Source organism: Felis catus, chromosome C1 (genome assembly GCF_018350175.1).
Source record: "Felis catus isolate Fca126 chromosome C1, F.catus_Fca126_mat1.0, whole genome shotgun sequence".
Taxonomy (NCBI): domain Eukaryota; kingdom Metazoa; phylum Chordata; class Mammalia; order Carnivora; family Felidae; genus Felis; species Felis catus.
The window spans coordinates 33,860,799-33,880,064 of record NC_058375.1 but is presented as its reverse complement, the minus strand read 5'-3'; the positions used below and the strand labels follow the sequence as shown (position 1 = coordinate 33,880,064).

General features: G+C 49.0%; 1 protein-coding gene across 3 annotated transcripts in view; it reads right to left on the bottom strand.

Moving 5' to 3' along the window:
• The window catches only part of CFAP57 (cilia and flagella associated protein 57), a 79,678-nt gene that overhangs the window by 14,632 nt on the left and 45,780 nt on the right, over positions 1–19,266 (bottom strand). For all 3 annotated transcript variants that reach the window (XM_011284678.4, XM_023258585.2, XM_019836828.3), the window contains exons 18-22: positions 18,402–18,545; positions 13,829–13,945; positions 12,345–12,479; positions 12,119–12,262; positions 4,872–5,004 (exon numbers count right to left, since the gene is read on the bottom strand). In XM_011284678.4, the coding sequence (XP_011282980.4) occupies positions 4,872–5,004; positions 12,119–12,262; positions 12,345–12,479; positions 13,829–13,945; positions 18,402–18,545 (673 nt within the window). The remainder of the gene's footprint in view (positions 1–4,871; positions 5,005–12,118; positions 12,263–12,344; positions 12,480–13,828; positions 13,946–18,401; positions 18,546–19,266) is intronic.

Sequence of the window (19,266 nt, the reverse complement as noted above, 5' to 3'; positions counted from 1 at the left end):
ATTACAACCTGCAGTTTTTATTTCTAGGAGTATTTTTGGTTCTTTTTCAAATCTACCTAGCCAATTTTGGGAGACTCTTAGTTTGTCTTATTTTCAAATTTCTTTTATTTCTTTAAACATGTTAAATATCCTTAAATATCTTTGTTGATTTTATTCTGTTTGATACTTTTTCACTCATGGTGATTTATTTCTTCATGTATTTAGTGATTTTTTATTGTGAGTTCATGTTCCTTAGAATGTTATCTATGGGAATTCTTTGGCAACTAGGTTTAAAATGTATTCTTGCATAGAAAATTTGCATTTGCTTCTGCTTGGGGCCTGGGGACACTACAAGTTAAACTAAACTTTCAGCCAAGGTTGCTTTGAGCAACCTTGTAAATTATGTGTAAATTCTGGACTTAAACCTGCCTGAGTTTGGGCTTTTGTTTAGGAGTTCTCAGGGTGAGATCTTTTCTCTTGTTTTTCCTTTCCTTCATCTAGAGCTAAGACTGACAGATACTAATCTCATATATCTCCCTCTGTGCGGTAGGTTTCCCCCTCTAGTTAGCCTATAGTTTCCCAATTCATTCTTTTTTTTTTTTAATGTTTTTATTTATTTTTGAGACAGAGAGAGACAGAGCATGAGCAGGGAAGGGGCAGAGAGAGAGGGAGACACAGAATCGGAAGCAGGCTCCAGGCTCTGAGCCATCAGCACAGAGCCCAATGCGGGGCTTGAACTCACAGACTGTGAGATCATGACCTGAGCCGAAGTCGGACACTCAACCGACTGAGCCACCCAGGTGCCCCTCCCAATTCATTCTATATTGATTTGAATCCATTTCTTCCTTTTTCCCTCCCTCCCTTCCTTCCTTTCCCTCTCAACATCCTCACCAACACTTGTTGTTTGATAGTAAGCATCATAATGGACCTGAAGTAGCATCTCATTGTGGTTTCAATTTGCATATTTCTAATGATTTGTAATGTTGAGCATCGTTTCATATGCTTATTAGACATTTATGTATTTTCTTTGGATAAATATCTATTCAAGTCTTTTGCTCGTTAAAAAAAGTTTTTTGTGGTTATTATTCAGTTGTAGGAGTTCTTTATTTATTCTAGGTATCAGTCCTTTATCAGATATATGACTTGCAAGTATTTTTCTCCCATTGTGTGGATTGCTTTTTCACGCTTGCTGATAGTGTTCTTTGATGCATGAAAGTTTTAAATTTTGATGTAGTCCAATGTATTTATTTTTCCTTTTGTTGCCTGTGCTTTTGATGTCATATTTAAGAAGTCATTGCCAGATCCAATGTCATAAAGCTTTTCGCCTACATTTCTTCTATGAATTTTATAGTTTTAGCTCTTACATTTAGGTCTTTGGTCCATTTTGAGTTAATTTTTGTATATGATATAAAGTAAGGGTCCAACTTCCTTTTTTTTTTCTTCTTCTTTTTTTTGCACGTGGGTATCCTGTTTTCCCAGCACCATTTGCTGAAAAAATTGTCCTTTCCCCATTGAGTGGTCTTGGCATGCCTGATGAAAATAATTTGACCATCTATGTGAGGGTTTATTTCTGGGCTCTCTACTCTATTCCATTGGTCTGTAAGTCTGTCTTTATGCCAGTACCACACTGTTTTGACTACTATAGTTTGCAGTAAGTTTTGAAATCAGGAGGTGTGAGACCTCCAATTTTGTTCTTCTTTTCCAAAATGGTTTTGGCTGTTTGGGATACCTTGAGATTCCATATGAATTTTAGAATGGATTTTCTATTTCTGCAAAGAAATATCATTGAGACAGCGATTGTACTATCAGCAGATTGCTTTGGGTAGTATTGACAGCTTAGCAATACTGAATCTTCCAAACAGGAGGTGTTTTTCCATTTACTGGTGACCTAATTTTTTCAGCAATGTTTTGCAGTTTTCAGTGAACAGATCTTTTGCCTGCTTGGTTAAGTTTATTCCTGAGTATTTTATGCTTTTTGATGTTAATATAAATGCAACTGTTTTCTTAATTTCCTTCTTGGATTGCTCATTGTTAGTGTATAAAAATGCGACCGATTTTTGTGTACTGATTTTGTATCCTGCAACTGGAATTTTTTATCTTTTGCACGAAACCTCCCTCTATCCTCTTTAGAAGCTTGAAGGATTTTTTCTTCTGTTCTTTGGTCTTTAAGAACTTAATGATGATGGACCTGATCCATCTACTTTTTAGCCACTGTATTGGATACCAGGTAGATCTAACAGCTTCTTAAAGACTCCCTCCTTTTCAGTCATACCTTTACCCCCATTTCCTGAGATACCTGCTTCTGCTAATTCCTGAGCCTTCGTGGGGTTCTGTGATGTACATTACGTTTCTTTTAGGTTCCCCACTTCTGGCTTACAAGTCTATGAAGTCAGTTACCACTCATCTATCTGTTTTCCAGCTTTCAAAATTTTGTTATCTCTTTCCTTTTGTGTTTTCTTTGATCTTATGGCTTACTTATGCCATTTTAGTAGGTTTCTAATGAGCCATCTTTATTTAGAAGTTCTAATTATGTGGTTTTAGTAATTGAAAAGCATGCAGGTTTGTCTATTAGACCTGCTAGTTCATTGTTATGTGAATGAAAACTTAATATAAATGCTGCTAAAGCTAAAAAAGTGGTTTGGGGATGGGAACGTGTCCTGTTCAGATAGAGTTCTTAAAAACTAACTGAATTGGTCAGTCTTAAACAACTTGAGCATGCATATCTTGAGCTGACTTGTCTTGGAGGCCCATGTTCAAAATTAGAAGTCAGACAGGTTCTTCATGATCAAATCAGACAGTTGGTAATACTTGTCTTCAACTGTTACAAATGAAATCTTCCTTGAGTAAAACTGTATCACACAGATGATATGATGTTGGGTTTGTTTCAGAATAATCCAAGGTGATGTGAGAGGAAATAGCAGTAACTGGGAACTATGGATCCCGATGAAGCCAGAGTGGCAGGAGCTGATACTTGTTGAAGTCAGGGAATGGATTCATGGGAATTCATTAGGCTTGTCTCTCATTTTTTTTTGCATATGTCTGAAAATTTCCACAATAGTAATAAGACTTGGCTATATCAGACAGTATCCTGAGGAGGTCCCAGTTGATTGTTTGCTAGGATGCTTGGGCATATTTGAAATATTTTTTAAACAGAAGCTTCACAGGGGCGCCTGGGTGGCTCAGTCAGTTGAGCGTCTGACTTCTGCTCAGGTCATGACCTCACGGTTCACGGGTTCAAGCCCCATGTCGGGCTCTGTGCTGACAGCTCAGAGCCTGGAGCCTGCTTCAGATTCTGTGTCTCCCTCTCTCTGACCCGACATGGGGCTTGAACCCGTGAACCGTGAGGTCATGGTTTCATCTCTAAGAAGTATCTTAGACTTTGTAACACATACTGTGCTGTCATGTCAGTTTTTTAGACCTGATATTGCCACTTCAGGTGCTACTCAGAGAGTTTACTCTTGTCTCAACTATCTCCTTGGCTCTAACAAAAAGGGCAGATGAGACAACACAATTATATGTATAATTTTGTGATAGTTTAAGACTGCCAAGAAATTACAAAAATGGTACAGGGGGTTCTTGCGTGTCCTTGAGTCACCTTCTCCCAGCGATAACCTCTTAGGTGGCCACAGTACACGAGGTGACTGACATTGGAGAGACTCAGTCCACAGCCATGGGAGGTGTCCATTCACTGAGCTTAGGTTTCTAAGCTCTATTCCTGAGTGTAAGCCACCAGAAAACAATATACTTGAACTGCATTGACTTAATTTTCCATAGAAATGCCTTATACTCTTGGTTTTTATCAACTGTCCAGATAAGAAATGCATACCTGAAGAATGATTTAAAAAAAATTTTATGTTTGTTATTTTTGAGAGAGAGAGAGAGAGAGAGAGAGAGAGAGAGAGAGAGAGAGAGAGAGAGAAAGAGCGCATGAGTGGGGGAGGGTCAGAGAGAGAGGGAGACACAGAATCCGAAGCAGGCTCCAGGCTCTGAGCTGTCAGCACAGAATCTGATGCGGGGCTTGAACTCGTGACCTGTGAGATCGTGACCTGAGCCAACATCAGATGTCTCACTGACTGAGCCACCCAGGCGCCCTGTGAAGAATGATTTCTTATTGTCTGAAGACCTACAGTTAAAGGCTGTCCATTGTGTTATTCAACATCCGTTTTATAAGGATCCATGTGATAAGTTTCTTACAAAATGTAAGGTTTGTCTTCCCTAGGAAAAAAGCCAAAAACCTTCTTTTGCCATAAATGAGGACTACGTAAACTCTCATATTTCTTTGTTTCTCTTTTTGCCTCAGCTGTCAGAAATTCAGAGGAACTTTAGGATATGATTGCAGTAATTAACTCATTTAACATTTCTAATGTCATTCTTTCCTCTTTCCATTTAAGTAGTTTCTAATATTTCTTCTTGTCTTTATTTTAACTGTACAGGTCCACAATCCCTTATCTGCAATTCTCAAGCGCCAAAAGCTCTAAATATGTAGAACATTTTAAAATTTATGAAGTTCAGTGTGAATATTCATGTTTCACTACAGAAATACGAATGTGTTTGATTTCAGGGACCTGCCTCAGACTCCTCTAGGGATGTTATATAATATGCAGTAGATAGTAAGCTCTTTCTAAAATTGGAAAGATTCTGAATTCTAAAACCAGAACTAACCCCAAGGATTTTGGTTGTGCACATGTTTGAATGTGGCAAGGGCCTCAAAGATCTTTTGGACAGCAGGTGTGCGGCATAGAGAGGTTCCCAGTAGGCCATGGGGTAGATGTGACCTGATACAGGAGGACACTGTGGACAGGCAGCTGTAGAAGCCAAACGGAGATCTGCTTGTGGCTGCCATTGGTCCCTTGATTCCCAAGTTCATCTCCCTTGGCCACTGGTGACGTTACCTGTCTCTGGAACATCTTGTGGTCGGATTTTCTTGGTCAGTTTCAAAGCTGCTTCAAGGTCATAGACTTGGGAGCGGGTGAACTTCAGCTCCCTACGGAGCTCATTGATCTCCTTGATCAGGGAGACATTTTCCTGTAGAAAAGAAAGAAGAGAGAGTGAGTATGGATGGATGAGTGATGAATGGGCCCAGGGCCTGCATCTAGACCCTTTCCAGCATCAACGATGCTTTTCTAAGCACTTCATATGAATTTAAATGCATTGAAGTATCATAATAACCCTATGAAGAGATTCTATTATAATCACAATTTTATAGAAGAGGAAACTGAGGCATAGAGAGGTTATGTAATGTGCCCAAATTACATAGAGAGCAGGTGGCAGAGCCAGGATTCTGACTCGGACAGTCTGGCTCCAGAACTCTGAGCTCTTAAAATACTGTGCTATCCTTTATTCATCTTTCCCCATTCATTTGTTGAATCTACACTTTTTTTTTAAAGTTTTTTTTTTGTTTGTTTTTTTTGTTTTTGAGAGAGAGAGAGAGAGACAAACACAGTGTGAGTGAGGGAGGGGCAGAGAGAGGGAGACAGAGAATCCCAAAAGGCTCTGCAGTGTCCGTGCGGAGCCTGATAAGGGCTCGAACCCACGAAACTGTGAGATCATGACCTGAGCCAAAACCAAGAGCCAGCCGCTTAACTGACTGAGCCACCCAGGCACCCTTGTTGAACCTAAATTTATATGGTATTTGCTATGGCCCTGGGATGAAGATAGAAATAAGAAATGGTTTTTGCCTTCAGCAGCACACTGTTTACTGAGGAGCACAGAAAAGCAAATGAATAATTAACATTTGCTATATCCATTGATAGTTCACTTCTCTTGTGTTTGACAAATATCCATCCATCCATCCATCCATCCATCCATCCATCCATCCAATATTTACTGAGTACTTACTATGCTGCACTGTGCTGATCTGAGGTATACAGAAAGTTAAGACCTGGCCTCTGCTCTTGAGGAGCTTAGGGCTTAGCGGGGGATCTAGGCGTAATTGAGCGTGGCAGCCACCTTGATGCAATGGAGGGGTGGGGCACAGAGCTCTGCCTGAATGACCAGGGCAGAGTCCTAGGAATTGACCCCTGGGCTGAGGCTTGAAGGAGCTACCAAGGAGAGGGTAGAGGGGGTCGCACACAACTGGAGCAGCAAGAGAAAGGCACAGAAGTAGGACACGGCTGGTGTGGGGGGACCTGCGGTGGTTCTGTATCCCGGACACAAAGTGAGAGGCGGGTGCAGAGGAGTGAGGATGTGGAACCTGCTGGGGGCCTGTGGTGAGCGCTCTGCACCTGGGACCAAGCAGTCTCTTCTCTCTTTCCTCCTCACACCTCAAATCTGCCTTCCTTTTCACACTCAGCCTGAGGGCATCGAGGGCGGCTCCATGGAGATGTCCTTGTCATCATGGGTCCAGAGAGGGACTGGCTACTTTGCTTTTAAGAGTACTCTTTGCTCGGCTTGTCTTCAGCAGTGCCTCTCATGTGACAGTGCAAACGAATCACTTAAGGATCCTGTTAAATGTGGCTTCTGACTCGGTAGACTTGGGGCTGATCCTGAGATTCTAAGTTTGGAGCCAGCTCCTAAGAGAGGCTGCGGCTGGCCTGAGGGCCAGGCAATCCATGGGTAGCAAGGCCACTGAGGGTTGGAATGCCAAAAAAGGCCAATGCAGGCCACATAAAACGGACCTGTGCCAGGAACAACCACCACTTTGGACGCTGTCTCCATAGCGGTAAGCATGGAGTCAGCCCAGAAAACAGGGTGACCCCAAGCACTATTGTCTGTGAGCCATGACAACCACTTTTTTGTTACGGGGATATGCCTGTGGAGCCCAAGTGGGAGCAGGGCCTGAACTGGGGAGACCCTAACATATTCTTTCCCTCCAGAGCCCCTTTATCTGAGCATGTCAGATATACCTTCAGATTTTCAGTATATCACTTAATTTCAGTATTCCTCGTTAAAAAAAAAAAAAATTCTCTCCCTCTTGGATGAGATGCCCAATTATTGCTGATCCCTCGTTTTCAGGCTGGGCTTTGTGCCTTTTTTTCTATAAAGTCAGCAGATTTCTCCATCTGATCTTTTACTATTTTAACCAACCCAGGCTTTAGTGATGAATCTCCCACACTTCCTTTCCAGATGCTCTCCAGCAAAACTCTCTGCCAGTTTCCTCCCCTGAAACCTCTCTGCGCTGACTTTCTGTCATGACGTGATCGATTAAATATGTATGTATTTGGTTCCAAGACCTTGGACCCTACCTTGCACGTAAGAGGCGCTCAATAAATATTTGTGGAACGGATAGCAAATGAATAACTAATGCAGCAATATCAAGCCGAATAAGATGAGATTCTTACTAACAAGGAAATTACAAACCAGGGGGTAAAGGTTGTGTAGGGGAGAAGAGACAGACGGGAGACACAGGAGGGCCCTCAGGGAACTCAGGCAAACTTCCTCTGGCTCGGGGCTCTGTCCACTCCCCTACTTCATGGGCATCACTTAGCTTTCCCTTCTCTTGCCTCATTCGGCAAAGTAACAGTAATCAGATTGAAGATTAGAGACTGAAGGTACCATTTGTCCAGTCCTCTCTGGCCAGGTCTTGAGGTACTTCTGCATCATATTCATCCATTTTATCACTAAGTCCTGTCAATTCTGTGTCTGAACTGGATCTCGTGTTCACCTTTCTTGCTGTCCATTTGTAACCCAGCTCTCAGCATCTCTCCCCTCCATTACCATAATGGCCCCAAGTGGAGCCTTGCCCTAGTGTCTCTCCCCCCCCCCCCCCATCCTTGACAGTCCTGCTTGGGACTTGGCTCCCAGTACTTTTTGGTGTGAATGCCTGTTTCTAACCCACTGCCTCCATGATGCCTGCCACCCTAATGGGCCTTTAGGATAAGACCCAGTTCCCACTAGAGTGTGATCAAGACCCATGAGTTAATGCAGCCCGGTTCCCCATTCTGTTCACTCATTGTTTTCACTCGTTCATTCATTCACTGACTCTGAAAGCCTACTATGCACTGGTCGCTGTGCCGGGCAAAGGAGGTCCAGCTTGGATGCAATGCTTAGAGAGGCCATGAGAGTCTGAAGAGGGGCGCACACCCAGTGGGAGAAGGACTTCCTGGGGAGGTGGGGGAGAGAGAGAAGACTGTTTCAGGCCTGGAACCAAGAGGGAGCAAGCAGGATTCGGGGCAGTAAATGCTGGATGCTGCTGCTGCTGGTAACAAGAGAAATCATAACTTCAAGAGGTGACCGGATCCCTGCACCACGGCAAACATTTTGCATGCAATAACTCATCTAATCCCCAGGACAACCTTACGAAGAAGGTGTTATTAGACTCATTTCCCTATGAGGAAACTGAGGCCGAGGCAGTGCTTCAGTGGTAGTAGAGCTGGCATTTGAATCTGGTCGTGTCTGCCTCTGAGTGCTTGCTCCTCTACAACTGTTGTCTCCCGGACACTCCTTTCCACCTGTCATGGACGTCACCCCATTCCAACACCTCACGTCGGATGACGACCATGGGAGCCCTCAAAAAGTACAAGTTGGGCTCCCTAAAGTGCTTTCTGGGGTGGTCTGTGTTCTGGAGAATCCAGAGATCACACTGAGGTCCACTGTATATGCCTTGGGTAGCTGTGTGAGTTTAAAATGTGGACGCAACAGGTTTGCTGAGTCTTCTGTTCTTGATCCCTCCTTGGTCAGGACCACCGACAAAAGCCCCTCCAACCCTCCAGCCCCCCACCCAGCTCCTCTGCTGCGGGAAAAATGTGACCTGGCGTCCATCACATGCCAGGTCTTGGGGTCTGTAAGAGTGACTGGCTAGGGAATGCTAAGTCCATTTCTATAGACAACCTTCTAAACAAAGGAGCTACACAGAGAGCCCTGGCAGGAACTGACCCTGACGGAGCCTTCGGCCCAGAAAGGAGAAGGAAGGGAATACCTATAGCACCCCCTACTGGCCTTACCTATGTTGGCAGGGCCTGCCTGTGTGGAAGCAGCACGCAACAGATGTGCTCCGTGGCCTCGGAAGCCCTGCGTCAGTGGTGTCCTTCCGGAACCCACAGTTGGTGGGGCAGACATCTGCCTAACCGCCCAGATGAGGCATCTCTCTGCTCCTCTTTCAGTCTTCCTCTCACATCCCACTTCTACTCTGAGTTGTTTTTTGATATCACAACTTACCCCTTCTGAGGTCTTCTCATCTCCGCTGAACAGACAGTCATCTCCAAATGGGGTGCCCCGCCTCCTGCCTTGGGCCAGCAGCCTGTCCACCCTGCCTACCCCGCTACCTGCTTCAACCTTGGGTGGCAACTGCTTCTAAGATAAACTTGCTGCTTCTTGGTGTGGCAAGGAAAGCCCTCTCCGGGGACCCTAAGCTACTCACTCTCCAGTGGGCTTTTTCTTCTTGCCCCGGTGTTCTGCAATAAAGGAGGGTCTGGACGCCCGGGTCCCCAGACACCCCACAGGCCTCACTCTTCCCTGTCTGTTCTCAGGTGTTCTGTCTGCCTGGAAGCCTCTTCCCCCCACTTGCTCCCTGCTGTTTCTACTTCCTGTTCAAGGCACAGCTCAAATGCCTCTTCCCCTAATTGAAGCCTGCCTCTGTGAGGGGCACACAGCACTGGATATACCATCCTAGCAGTGCTTATCTGTATCTGGTTTCAGTTTCCTACCACGAACTGCTGAGGGCAGGCGTACTACCCCATTCATCTTGGAATCTTCCATGGCCGGCACAGAGTGTGGCGCGTAAGAAGCCCTCAATATTGTGTCCTGAATGAATGTGTGTCCCAGTTGTTTGTATTCAAAGCAACTCTTATTTTCTTATCGGCAAGCATGCTGGAGAACGAGTGGAGAGGCCCTGCTCTCCTGTATGAACACATAAATGAGACAGTGACCTCATTTTCTGCGTTTTCTAATGAGTATCTGCCTTGGCCTTCCTTGACCTCTTTGGACTGAAGCCCCAGGGCCTTGGTACCTGCGGATACAGGTCCTTACCAACACAGAGCAAGGCATCAGGTCCCCAGGCCACCTGCCTGGTCCAAGCTGTGATGGCCTTCCAGGCTCTCCCACTGATTTCTGCCTTGGTTCTTCAGTAGGTCTTTAGGTTGGAGGACAGGAAGGGAGACAGCATTTTGGAGCACCTATTCCATACCAGGCCAGTGCCTAATGCTTTACATTAGTTCTCTCATTCAGTCCTCGCAGTAACTCGCTGAGGCTGGTACTTTCTTCCCCATTTGATAGACAGGAAAGGAGGTTCCTGGAGAAGTTAAGGAATTCCCCCAAAGTCTCCCAGTAAGAGTGGTTGAGGCAGGATGAACCGGGTTTAGACAGTGTCCATTCTTGTTTCTCTTGCCCTGACACCTTGCCTGGTCCTGGCCTGGACCCTCTCCTTCAACTTAAGATCAAAGAAGGAAACAATTTTTGTAAGTAAAAAGAGTAGCTTTCAAAGTCTGTCTCCCTTCCTTCCTTCCTTCCTTCCTTCCTTCCTTCCTTCCTCCCTCCCTCCCTCCCTTCCTTCCTTCCTTCCTTCCTTCCTCTCTCTCCTTCTCCCTCTTTTCTCCTCTCCTTTGCTTTCCTTTCTTTTCTTTCCACCCTCCTTCCCTTCCTTTCTTCCAAACAAACTCTGACCCAGAGCCCACTATGATAAGCAAGGAGTCTCCTTGGTTAAGGGGTGGGGACCCAGAACCCTGCCTGCTGATCCTGTCTTGCTCCATGCAGTTACCTGGGGTATGTTTATGGTCCACAGGGCTCCACAGCACACGAGTTTACCATGCTGCTCCAGAAAACACTCTTCTGGGGATTCCCCTGGCTGTTGGCTCCCTCCACCAGCCCTCAGGGAGCAGTAGGGCTGGGCAGGGGCCCTGCTGTGTCTCCTTGCCCCTTCTACCATCTCACCCTGCTTCACAGGAGCGGGCACGTGGCCTCTGGGGTACCTGGGAGCCAAAGACCTATGCCTGACCTGAGTGGCCTCGTGCCAATGCTTGCACCCTCTGCCTGGCTGGCCTGTGGTCTTCACTTTCCTTTTCCTTCTCCAGGGACTGACATTTGCTTTACCCAAATCCGCTTGGCGTGGAGAGAGGGACCCCACCCCTGGAGAACCCTTCAGGCCTGTGCTCTGCTGGCAGGGCGCAGACGAAGGCACAGCGACGCCACCGGCTGTCACCTGCTCCTGTAGTCGCCCTGGTCCCACTGCCCAGCATGCTGCACTCCGGGGCTCCAGTGGGCTCTCCATGCCTGGGGGGCCTTGACACCGCCAGCCAGGGCTCAGTGCACCAGCTGCTGGTGCCAAAAGGGTGCCACCAAATGGATGCGCTCCTCTCTCCGGGCTTCTAAACGCTCTCGCGGCCAGGAGCAGGACAGTGGTCTGATGGTGTCAGGGGCTGGTTGTGGGATGGACGGCACAGACCCACCACGCCTGGGTCCCACCGGCCTGAATCACAGTGCAGGACTGGCTGAGCTGGGAACTGGTTTGTTTCAATCTGCGGCCCATCCCCATCCCGGTATTTTAATTATGGCATTAAAGCAATATAAACATAAAAAAGTACGTGCCTTATAAATGTGATTCTGATGTTCTCTTTTGATATTAAATCGCATTAATTGCCTCAGACGATACTGATACTCAAACAGAAATCTGGCAGAAGAATCCTGATCGGCAGTGCTGATCAGTGGAGGCGGCAGTAATGGGGTCAGGCTCTCTGGAGAGCCTGACGAAGGATCCCCGGGGAGGTGGGTGTAGACACAGTGAGGCCAACACGAGAGGTGGGTGTGGTTGGCTTCGGACCCAAGAGATAAGGGAAGGGACCTGAGGCCCAGAAAAGGTAGAAGAGGTGTGAAGATGGGTGTGTCTCGAAATACAAGCAGCAGAATAAAAAGCAGCAAAGGAAAATCAGGTGAAATAAGAGTTGGAAACCACAGAAAAGAGGAGAGAGTGACTCTGGAGAGCTGGATGGAGGGCCGGAGTGGGGCAGGGGTGGGGGGTGCAGGACACAAGAACACTTTGGATAAAGAGGGGTGGAAAAAAGGAACGGGTGCCTGGTGAAGTGGTCGGGGGGAAGGGTGATAGAAGTGAACGGGTATTGGCGGGGTAGGGGTGGGCATGGAAACACCTAGAAAAAACATGGAGAGGCTCTTGGCCATGGTCACAGCCAGGTCAGGCTCCGGGAGGTCAGAGGAGAGGGCTCAAAGAGAAAGGTGTAGAGAAAGCTACATCTGGGGGATGCGCAGGTACCTGCATGATGCGGACATAATCGGTGCGGCGCAGCTCACTCTCCTTGACCACCTTTTTCCTGAGAGTGGCCAGGTTTCTCTCCAGGTGCTCCCGCTGACGGGCGTACTCCTGCTGCAGGTCCGTGTTCAGCCCTGCGATCTCCACCTGATGGGCCAGCCGGGCTTCTTAAGGAGAGAGCGGGGACCCGGGAGAGAAGGGGGGTTGGGGAAAGGGAGGCAGAGCTCACCATGTCTGCCCGCTGCACGTACTTCTCGAAGAGAGCTCGGACCTTCTCCTTCAGGAGCCGGGGTTCCTGGATGTACGCTACGCAGTTGTGAAGGTCTGTCTTAAACCGTCTGACCAGCGCCTCCAGGTCCCGCTCCTGCAATCAGAAGAACTTAGTCTGGCACCACAGGGGCTCTGCAGGGAGCGGGCAAGGGCGCAGGCAGAGGCACATGGCAGCAGGAAGACAAAAGACACCTCATCTGGGACTCAACAGTTGACCGCCAGGGCCCGCAGTGGACACAGACACCTAGGCAGGTGTGTAGCCGAAAGACAGACGTGCTAAAACTCGGGGGCGGCTGCCTGGACAGCCTCATGTTTAAAAGGCCGCACGGCCAACTCCTGGATTGCCTCTGGGTCCCTTTCAGGACCACACCTTAAAAGATGAAAGGCAGCGTGAGTGGTCACCCGATTCCTTCCTGAGCCAAGACGGATCGTATTGCTTCTCTCTAGTGGTCCTTGGGCCAGAGCTCCCATGTCCCCCTTCTTAGCTCACCCAGGGTTTATTCTTCCAGACAGTCAGGAGGGCTGCTGTGGGCGAGTAGTGGAAACTTGACCAGATTGGGCAGATCGGTCCAGCTGCAAACTTGGGCCAGAGGCTCGTTCTCCCACCCTCCTCTCGCTGATACCCATCCTCCTCTACCCCTGACCTGGAGGGTCTCTCCTCCCTCTTCGCTCCCACGGCCCTTTGTTCAGCTATCATAACCCTTCATCTTGCATTACAATTAATATGCACACACCGCAGATCCCCTAGCAACCTGTTCGGGTTGTAAAGGGCAGGACCTGTGTCACGTTGGTTGCTCTGTGGCTTCTACTGTCACCTAGCCCAGAGTCGGTGCTTCATGTGGGGAACGGAGAAAAATCCATCTGATTCCACAAACACGATGGGGTGCCCTGTGCTAGGGAGTGGCGGTGCAGCCACGTCCCAGCCCGGGACCAGAAGACCTAGTTCCTTCCCAGGGCTGACTCTCAGTACACCACTTAGCTATGGGCACCGGGTGACTTTTCTTAACCTTCTCATCTCTCTGGCCTTATCTACCTTATTTATTACCTAAAGAGACTGGACTAGACAATTTCCGAGGCCCTCCTTGCCTCAGCGTGTTTTTTGTTTGTTTCTTTCCTTCTTTTGGTAGTCAAAACCTTTTGCCACGGACTACAATGACCTCTCGAGCATATTCCTTCCCCGGGCCAAACAAGCCAATGCTGCAAGCATCCTTATGAAACCGGGCCCGCTCCCTTTGAGCACTTCACCCAAAGTCATCTTAGTCTCAGTCATGTAGATTTGCATGGGCCTGAAACCAGGCAGGGCTGTGAGCAAGTGAGGGGAGAGTTAAAATGGGAACGTATCTTAGCAATGGGCTGGCGCCGTCTCTCAGAAGCCAGCTGCCCCTTGCAGACAGGTGCCAGATCCTAAATCCAAGATCCGCCAGACTCTGAAAATCCTCACACCTTCTGTCTCTCTCTGCGCATCTCCTGATCAGTGGCTCTTAGTTTCTGCCACAGTTCCGTGATGTTCAGCTCCAGCTGCGTGTTCTGCTTATGGAAACGCTCCAATTCTGCTTCCATCTACGGAGAACAAGGGGATAAAGTCAAGAATAAGAAAGTAAGCGAATACAAACAATATTTGGGGACTGAAGCCTATCGGTGGGAACGTGTCCCCAGCTACCAGGACATTTCTAGCTCCCACCTATGTCGTCTGGAACGAAACCATTTTCCTAACTCCTGGCCACCCCGGTAGGCCCCCATCCCTTGGTGGGTGTATTAACCCAGATCATGTGTTTCTATAGCCAGCCTCAGAACTGCCCCCTCCGAGTTTCCGTTCCTTCGGCCACGCTGATGAACTTCTTTTCTTGACTCTCATGTACTGGGACCTGGAAACTGAGGCAGGGTTCTGCACAGAAGCACCTTCCTTGCCTACTTTATGAAACTGTGTGAGTGAATCTCGACGCTTTGGGGCCGCAAGCCATCAGAGTCGATCCCAAAGCACAACGTTTTAAGGGACCAGCAGGTAGGCGTCCCCAGCCTAAGGAACCTCCGTCTCATCACTCTGTTGAAAAGGTTGTAAAAGTACAGCTGAGGAGACTATCTCATCTTCCAAAGAGAAGGAAGAAGCCACCAATGAGCTTCTGAAAGATTTTTATTCGTTGTTGCATTTGTATTAACCAAAGACGCATGAATGACAACTGGAGCTTCTGATTAGGACGAGAGCAGGTGGAGGTGAATTCTCAGTTGATCCGATTTCTGCCAAAAGCCAAGGGGGTGAGGTTTGCTTGACACACCGTATCTGGTGGACACTAGTATTCCTGTTAATAGAGAGGGGCGCTATTTTGGGGGGATGGGACAGGTCACTGGGTTCTTTAGTGGCTGGATGGAGTAGCTCCTCTAACCTATCCCAGGCCCTTTGGTCAGATTTCAAGGTTCCTGACCATCTTTGGGGGTATCGGAAAGCCCCGATGCACCACATTCACGTTCTGGACACGAAGGCGCAGCTTGCAGGAGAATGTTATCAAACTTATTGGAAGAATCTGGATAGACAGAATAGCCCTTTGGCTCAGCGCCTGGCATGAAGTCAGCACTCAGTATTCATCTGAACGAGTGAATGCGCGGCCAGTGTAGAAGGCGAAGCGGAGCCACGGTGAGGGAAGAGAGGGGTGCTTGAAATAGCCTGCCTTCTGGAAGAGGAATGAAAAGGTAAACGTGCCACGCTGGTGCTACATCAAACCACCTTGTGCAGGACACAGGGGGTGTGGGGACGTGCGCGGCTAAAGAACGAACGTGTCCACTGGAGAGGGCTGGCGGCCACTACCGGCACGGGGATACAGAACTGATGAAGACGGAGCGTCCGTCTGCAAGAAGCCGTGAGGTCTAGAGGAATAAGAGGGAAGATCCAGGTAGAAAGTACCCTCTGCGTGCAGAGGACGCGGGGAGGCAGTGCCCGGAAAAGGGATGTTCAGTCAAGTTCCACAAGACAAATCGGTACTAGAGGACAAAGTGGAGAAGGGGAGTTCCAGGCGGAGAGAGCAGGCCACGCACAGAGAGGCCCAGGGCCATGGGCAGCCGGGTGCCTCTCTGCCGGCTACAGGTGGTCCAGGGGGCTGCATGTGAGGGAGGGAGAGAGGGGCTGGAGAGGTCGGCTGAGCTGGATCATTCAGGACCCAGGGGGCAGAGGCTCATGTGGGGAGAAGTTGTGCCTTCATGCCGCCCAGAAGTTTGGCCATTATCCTGAAATCTCAGAGCCCTGGCAGGTTTTACCCAAGGGGTGGCATGGTTTGCGCCTTAGAAGGCCTGATGCGGAGGTCCTACCGGAGACAGCACGACTGGAGCCGGGCACACCGGTCAGGGGTGAGATGGGGCCCAGACCAAGGGAATGGTGGCAGAAAGAGAGCAAGGCGGTTCTCCAAGGTCACGTCTGAGTGCCTACAGCTGGCTGTGCCTCTTTTTCCATGGTCTCGAAGCCAGCAATGACAGATTAGGTTAGAAAGGAAGTAATACGGGCAAAGCCTCAAAAGCCACTGAGAACAAAAATAACGTGTTTCACAGAAAAATTGTGAAATGTGCTGAGTTTAAATAGCTGGCCGGGCAGCTAGGAAACTAGCCAGTATGTGGGAACAAGTATCCTTTTCCTGGTGGAAAAGCCCCATCTACTTTTCCATGTGTTCTCCTCACACTCAGTGACTCTCGGTGGGGGTGGGGGCAGGAAACAGGTATTTTACCCCCAGAGGATATTTGCCAACATCTGGAGACATTTTTGGTTGTTACAACTCGGGGGAGGGGAGGGTTGCTACAGGCATCTAGTGGGCAGAGACCAGGGATGTTGCTAAATATCTTCTAGTGCATGGGACTCCCTGTGACAAAGAACAACCGCCCCAAGATGTTAAAATGAGAAAACCTCGCACTAGATGAAAAAACAAGGGTGTGAAGTAAAACGATAAGGTTCTGAACACTCCCTAGGAAGCAGATAGTCCCATCGCACTGAAGAGAAGCTGGAAAAGTATATGTGCAGGGAGGTACCGAATCAAGGAAGTATTAGATTTTCATCCACGGAGGAGGGTTCACAGCTTCCTTCTTGGAGGAAAAAGAACTTCACACGAGATCCACAGCGGGTGGGCCAAATGCGCCTCTGACCTCCTGAAGGAAGCTCCAAGGTCAGAGGCCTCCAGGGGAGGAATCAGGTCCGGACTTCAGCCCTGGTGGTAACTGGCGTGGCGTAGGAGGGGCCCTGTTTGAATCACTCTCAAGGTGCAGGCGTATTCCCTGCTGAGGGTCAATGCCGTGGTCGGCCCAGTTACTGACGGGAAAGTGAATAATCCTTCAGGTGTGTTGGGGCGGATAGTAACCGACCCAACTGTAAATCCACTTGACAAATGAGGAGGGGGCCCATGGGATGGTGATTTCCAGGGGCTGGCAGTACACTGACTTTCCAGGCAAGTGGGGCCTCTGCTCTTTTCTGGGCTGCCATTTTTGGGCCCTGAGGTCACTCAAGAATGGCAGGGGGCCCAGATGAGGCAGCTCTGTGGTTGGCTGGGAACATCCTGCTTTTCTCCAGAGGCCAGGAGAAAGTCACTGGCACAATGACAAACCATCTCTGGACACTCTAGCCCTGGACTGATCCTACCACCTGGCTTCTTTCCTGGGCCTCCTAGAGAAAAGGCTTTGCTTTTCGACACCAGAGCTCCTGGGTATCCAATTCTACTTGGGCCATCGATGCTCTCTGACACACTTTACTTGTATCCTTGCTGAGCACAATGAACGAACGTGGATGGGGAGTGGGAGGCCATTTTGGATAGGGTAGCCTGGGAAGGCTTCCCTGAAGAGGTGACAAAGGAGCCTCCACATGGAAGATACGGAGAAGCCGCCAGTCATAATCTGAGCACTTCTGGGCAGAGGGAGCAGCACTGTAAAGGTCCAAGATGGGAAAACCTTGGCGTAGCCTCAGAACTGTCAGAAAGCCTTTGGGCTGGCGCTGGGGGAGGGAACCTGGAGACAAGATTGGAGACGGGTAGCGGCTGAATCATGCAGGGCCCTAGTAGGGGGTGTGGATTTTATTCTAGGTGAGATGGGACACCATTAGGGGTTCGCTGTGGCCTCCGTGTGGAGAGATCAGACTGGAGGCTAGACTCAAGTCCAGATGAGGGATGACAGAGGCTTGCACCCAGGTGAGGCAGCAGAGAGGAAAGAGGGCTAGATTTGAGAGGTCTCTGGAAAGACCATCAGATAGGCACTGGCAATCATTGGATACGACCATTGGGGGGGGGGCGGGAAGAATCAAGAAGACTCTACACTTGTACCTTAAGCACGTGGGTGGATTGTGGTAACTTACTGGGAAACAGGAAACAGAAGGGAGGGGAAGGCAGGAATTTGGTTTTCGATCAACCATGGACCTCACGGCTGCAGTCGGCTTAAGGAGATGCACTGTGAATGGGGTGGAGGGACCAACGGGGGCCACTTGTACCTCGATGGAATCTCAGGAGCCCTTGTCCTGTTGATCTTGCTTTTAATCTCTCTTCTCTACCTTCCTCCTGTCTGCTTCCCAGAACACATACTTAAGGCTGCCACTCTCCTGCTCAAGAGACTTCGCATGACTTCCTATTCCTCCTCAGATGGAGTCCAAACACTGCAGCTTTGCATACGCCCCCACCAACATTTCCAGACTGAGAAAAAAAGGTTCATTTGGAGGAGGGTGCTTTCAGATGCGACGGGCTGGTGGCTGAGTACACACCGCCCCCTGGTGGCTGAAGGCCCAACAGCCGCGGTTTCCCTCGGAGGGCCCGAGCACAACCTAAGGTCTGGCCGCATGCCAAATCTTAAAGCATTCACTCCTGCACAACTGAGTCCCCGCTGGGCCTCTCCTGTGACATCCTCTACAGAGTGGAGGCCCGCATACCCTGGGACAAGGCAGGGATTGGGAGGAGGGGTTTTTCTTATCGCCCCCCACCCCCCCCACCCCCTTGCTACCCCAGCCAGGAACCGTTGGGGAGGCGACAGTAGTCCAGGAGGCCAGAGTGGTTCAGATGGTTCTCACCTCCTGAATCTGTTCCTTCATCACCTTGATCTCATCCTCTCGTGGTTCTATTTGCTTCTTCAGCTCCTTTATTTTGTAGTCGAGTACAAACTTGAATTTCTCCAGTTCTTGGTTTTTCTTTTTCAGATCATAGATGCGCTTCTCCTGTGGGCGAGATGAGAGAGAAGTAAGAGATGGCAGGAGGCTCCGGTATATGGAAACCCTTTAGGGAAAGGACATAAATCCTGTGACCTGACAGAGGAGGCCACAGGCTGCCCTCCCGGCTGGGGGAACAGAGGCTGGCTCCCCCACTAGGGCCGTAGCACTGACTCCTTGGCTTCTGTGCCGGGACTCAGCATTCATTCACTCATTCAAATATAGCTTGTAGGCGACTGCATTTTCTAAAGCTGGCCTCAGCAGCATCTCCCATCCCACAGGCTCTCTGCAACGTGACCATATGCTTCTCCATCAGGAGGGAAGATCTAATTCCTTTCTCTTGCATCTGGCTGGACTTAACGGTTTGCTTGTAACCCAAAGAACGCTGCTCAAGTGATGCTGTGTGGCTTCTGGTCTAGCTGAGAAAAGGCTAAGCAGCTTCTACCTGGTTTTCTTAGAACTTGTGCTCTGAGGGAGGCCATCTGCTATGGAGAAAGTTCCCCTACACTGAGAATCCCCGGCTGAGGAGCACAATGGCACTCTGGGTGACAGTCCCCGTGGAGCCCAGCCTCCCAGCCACCCTGGGAAGTATGAATGAAGAAGCCACCTTGCATGATGATCTTCTACGCCCAGCTATTTGTGTCATCCCTGACTGAAGCCCAGCAAGGCCCCTGCCATCAGGGACAAAGATAGGCCATCTTGTTGTAGGCTGTCCAAATGCCAGCCCCAC